Source organism: Palaemon carinicauda, chromosome 6 (assembly GCF_036898095.1).
Source record: "Palaemon carinicauda isolate YSFRI2023 chromosome 6, ASM3689809v2, whole genome shotgun sequence".
In the NCBI taxonomy this organism is placed as follows: domain Eukaryota; kingdom Metazoa; phylum Arthropoda; class Malacostraca; order Decapoda; family Palaemonidae; genus Palaemon; species Palaemon carinicauda.
Window position 1 is genome coordinate 36135628 of NC_090730.1, and position 5320 is coordinate 36140947.

General features: G+C 39.0%; 1 protein-coding gene across 1 annotated transcript; it reads right to left on the reverse strand.

Moving 5' to 3' along the window:
* Positions 1–737: 737 nt before the first annotated feature.
* On the reverse strand, positions 738–2610 carry LOC137642941 (uncharacterized). Its single transcript, XM_068375805.1, has 3 exons — positions 2320–2610; positions 2050–2212; positions 738–1753 (listed from the first exon to the last, which is right to left on the reverse strand). Exons 1-3 carry the CDS (start codon positions 2608–2610, stop codon positions 738–740), a joined length of 1470 nt encoding a protein of 489 aa, XP_068231906.1.
* Between the last annotated feature and the right edge of the window lie 2710 nt (positions 2611–5320).

Genomic DNA, 5320 nt, shown 5'->3' on the forward strand with positions numbered 1-5320 from the left:
TGTAACTCTGTTATATCAACTACAGCACCTACACAGAGATGTGCATGTTCAACTTCACTGCTCACCAACCAATTCTTCTTGACTCTTGTCAAAATATCAGCTTTATTCTTCTCTGAAGGCACCATTTCAACAACGATATTAAAAACAAACTCAGAAATCAATTCCTTCAATGTACCCAAGCGTCTTTTGATTATCATCTCAGCAGCTCCTTTTGTGTGGACACGCTTCTCAGCACTGACTATAAGTTTCAATCATGCCCCCACGGTTGCAGAATCAGTCCTCACCTATATCGACTCAAAATCCCATCTAATGGCAAAATTTACTCCTTTCAAAACAGCTTCTAGTTTGGCAACATTGATGTGGTTGAAATTGTTCTTTTTTCTAAGCCAAGCAGCCTCCTCAGTAATTTTGCCATTTATCTCCAAAACTACACCCATACCAATTTTGCTGTCATCACACCACGCAACACCATGCTTTACACTCGGGACACACCAGTTTCCTCTCACAGGATCATCTAACTTTACTCTCTCAATTACTTCTTTAACAATCATCATGGACTGTTCACCAACACGATCCTCCCAACGTGCTCCTGAGACTCTTCTCTTAATGTAGCTACATGCAATTCTTAACCATCCAGCTATAGGATAATGACCCACTAATGTACCACAAACTGAAAACAATTCCCTCCTTGTAAGCATATCTGCAGCTTCAGGCACCTTATTACCTCTCTGGAACATCTACTCTCCTCCAACTCTTTGCAGTTGCAATCCTAAAGCAGCACCTCCATTGAGCGACTCAGGGGACTTTGTTATCAACCCAAAGGTATTCAAATGTCTTATCACCTCATCAGTAGAAGCTATCGATTCATTCACAAGAATGTCATCTATATATGAATTGGTTGCTCTCTCTATTTTTTCATCCTTACTTAATACAGTCTTTAGTATCCTAGACATAATCCGTGGTGCAGAGTTCAACCCGAATCCCAATCTTGTAAGGCAAAAAGTCTGTCCCTTATAGTTCACTAGTTGATATGGCCACAATTTTTCGTCAACACTCAACTGTAAGTAGGCCGACTTCAAATCCACAACAGACACATTCTCACCTGTCTGTCGCCATTTTCGCAGTGTCTCACGGCATACATCAGTCACATCATCACCAGTGTGACACTTGACATTTACATTAAGTTCCCGAAAATCAAGCACTGGTCTCACCTTGTTCTTTGTTGGCTGTTCCACTGCCATTAGAGGAATGATACCAACGTCAACCTTTTCTTTCCATGGAACTAAAATACCTTCGGCAATCGACCTATCCTCTTCCTTCTCAAATTCTTCCTTCTTCCAACCATCAAGCTTTTTATCATAACAGCTTACTTTATTCTTCAGTGTCACAGTTTCCTTATTTTCCCAAAACCACCTGACTGTCCATTTCTGTCCATCAAACCTAGCATGAAAGTCTGGATCTTCAATTACAACTGTTAAACTATTCTTATCCCTCTCACCACCAAGTCTATGCTTAATTTCTTGAACAACTGAAGCAACACCAAAAGCACCAAAACATACCTTTCCTTGGGTCACTGTGACACTTCCCAATTGGTCAATAACATCAACTCCTAACACCACATCAACGCCATTAACCAGTTGATTCGACACTACAGCCCTCACTGTCACAGATTTAACGTTCACACCCAGCTCCACACAATCTACAACTTTACACTTAATATGACTCCCATCAAAAGCACTGATGTACACTACTCCTTTACAGTGAGGCACAAATTTAGAATGTACCACAGATGTAGAACAGCCTGTATCTACAATACCCTTTGCAGTCAAATTACCAGTCCAAACATCAATTATAGGCAATGTATCAAGGTGCACCTTTTTATCATCAAAAGGATGGCTAGAGGCGCAGTAGTCACCCCTTACTCGTTTTCCTCAACCTGTTTCTGACAACGGCTGGCCATATGACCAATTTTATTACACCTAAAACACTTCACCTGTGTCTCTTTACAGTCTTTTATCATATGAGGGCCACCACATCAGAAACACTGACCCCTAAACTGGAAAGGCCTAGCCCTATTCTCATGTTTTGCACCACCTCCTTCTCCGCACTTTCTGACAGTTACAGCTACCACACCACCTTGCTGTTTAGATGACAAAATCCTAGCATGGCTAATAAATTCACTCATTGCCATTGTCATGACATTTGGCAATTGCTGTAAAGCAACACCAATATTATCTGGAAACCATTAACAAACGTTAGTTTCACAACATTTTCTAAACCAACCTTATCAAACTTAGCTAAACCCGCCAGCCTCCTAACCTCATTAGCATACACATCATCTGGTTCTCCCGTCCACTTCAATTGAAAAAGTTTTCCGAAAGCTGAGAATGGATCATCAGAAAAGGCTACTTTCAATTTTTTTTGAATTTTTGCTGCACATTCTTGGTCTTCATCACCCATCTCCAAATAAAGTGCTAGAGCATCACCCTCCAGATACAAAGGAATAAAACTGGCTAAGTCTACTATTTTCTGTAGCTTAGCCACTAAGGTCACCTTCTTCAACCATGACACAACGTCTCCTTTGCCGGTGAATGGCTTAATCATGTCCATTGTAATCTTAGATGTCATACTTTCTTGGAATAGGCCTAGATAGCTTGTAGTTAAAACTCACCTTACCAGTTCCCTCTGTGGTAGTAATGGACGACCTTCGAGTTGCAACTCACCAACCAATGAGGAGAATAGCAAGAAAGGACCCACACCACGAATTCACAACCTCAGAGCCCCGGGGCAATCACCCTACCCGGACAACAGCTACCTGACAACTCCTCAAGGTGTGAACGATCTGTCTCCCTCGTCACAACGGCATTGTTTTTCCGACAACTCCTACAGGTGTAAACAATCTAACAACCTCATAACTGTGGCAGTGTTTTCCAAGGTATATTACAAACAAAAATCGTTAATTACATTAATCACACAACTCCACTTATCGTCACAAGCAAGTGGGGCTAGCTGCTTCAATTCTTCTCATCGTCTCGAACATGACAAGATTTTGGAGATAGGTATTTGCTGTCTGAAGGGTAGATCCGAACCTGTCTCTTTCCGATTTCTGGTTTTCTCATCATGTTCTTACCTCTTCTGGACGCGGTTCTTGTGTCGTCTGGACATTGTTCATGTTACCTTTGGACAATTTCTTTTGGAAGCTTTTATATCCATGTGTGGGCAGAGGTAATTACGTTGGATAATCCCCATTTTCATATAAGGAGTTTTTTTATATTCTGCAATCTGATTGGTTTCCTTGAGAACATCCACTTCAGTCACGTAACAGAAGCTTCTAGAATTCATTTTCTGATGCAATCTAGACCTGATGTTGCGCCATAACAAAAGCGTGGCATGAGACGACCCGTGAGGTCTTTTCCATAAACAAATTTTCCTCGAGCCTCGGTTTGTCTCTAAGATACTGACGACAGTAATTCTAAAACATATTATGGTACTTTAAATAGTGACACATGTGGCTGGCATGATCATCACATCCATGTAATACTTGCCTGAACAGAAAAGCAGTGAATTGTTTATTCATGATTGATTGATTTAATGTTTTCTGGCATCCTGACATCTAGGGTCATTGACGCCGTGTTTATTCGTGAATGTAGCAACGGCGAAGCATAAACCATTAAAGGGATAGAAAAATCACAATGCTTGGGATCAGTCACTGTTAAAGTTTTAGAAGACGGTGCTCGGGAGAAAACGGTACTTCGAAAAAAGGTATTTCTGCTTCAGTTATTCCGAAGGTTTTTTTTTTTCACTCTTGTTTTCGTTTGAAAAAAAGTATTTTTTCTTTTAGTTTTCTAGTTGTTTCGGTGAGTTCTGCTATTATCTACCGTAAACCAATAGTTTTCATTTTATCCCACCTAAAAGTTCGATTCCCACTTCGGGAACCACCATTACTGTTGGGGTATGTGGGTGGTGGTAATCAGAAAACTATAGTTTTACGAAAGATAACAACATCATAACACAATAAAACAAGAAAACTAGCAGATTTTTGGTTTTATATGAAAAAAAGACTTGGTGGGCTCAACCGATATTTTACATTTAATGTTCTTTGCTTTTTAAAGATTTTCTTTACTCAATTCTACTTCCTTTAGTTCTTGATTTTAAATGTTTTCATTTGAGTTTATTTTATGTTCTATTGAGTATATAGATATTGAATCACTTAATTTACATGACAAATTCATTCATAGGAATGATCACATTCTCACACATGCCTTTCCCCTTGAAAAGCTGGTCAATGAGTTTGTCTTTTACTTTTCAAAAAAAAATTCCTTTTTATAAATATTTTCCTAATGCTTTCCTCCTTTTTCACACACACGTGACACTCTGTCCCGAAAGATCTTGGATTTAGATATATCATTAAAACATCAGCCGTTTAATTCACATGTTTTAGTCTTTTAAAATGTAGGAAAACCGTGAAATTGGAAAGAAATTAGAGAAGTTATGTAATTTCGATGTGAAAAGGTGTTTAAGAAATCTAGTGTTGCTTGGCGTGTAAGATATAACTTCGACATGCTTACATTTTTACTTTCCTATTATATTCGACAATATACCAAAAAAATATATTTTTGCGTTACGCACCCACAAAGAGAGAGAGAGAGAGAGAGAGAGAGAGAGAGAGAGAGAGAGAGAGAGAGAGAGAGAGAGAGAGAGAGAGAGAGAGAACAACGGAGGCAAACGTAGCTTTCATTGAAGCCAGGGCACTGTCAATAAGAAAACACCACTGGACTCCAGATCAAAAGGTCATGAGCCTGATCGCTCCATAAAAGTTGAACATTATGTAAAGTTCTTGACTAAAGGCGAAATGCAAATATATTTGTGGGGTGAATTTTGATCTAAACGTTGCTGATATTCATGAAATTTCTTTGTGCAGTGACTAGAGCACATTCATGCCTCTATATATCAATTCTTTCGGCATTATTTGTCTCCTATTCAAAGAAATGAATCGATATCCGAGAGATATCATAAATGAAGGACTACAAATAGAGACATAAAAACGATATAGATTTTTGTATGACGGTTTTCAGCATCTATATTTCATCATAAACTTTCTTATATTTTATGAAACATTTCTATTATCTACCACAAAAATATTAGAACATTTTGTTTAAGTTGTCACGTACACCTTGTTTGTGAACCTCTGTTTGAGGTCATGTGAATGACCTCAGTTCGCTGGCTCGCCTGGGAGTGTGTGCTTTCTCAGCTTTCACTGGCGACAGGATTCTGTTTCTATGTCAATCTGCAGACGAAGGGTTTTTTCTGACTCCTCCTT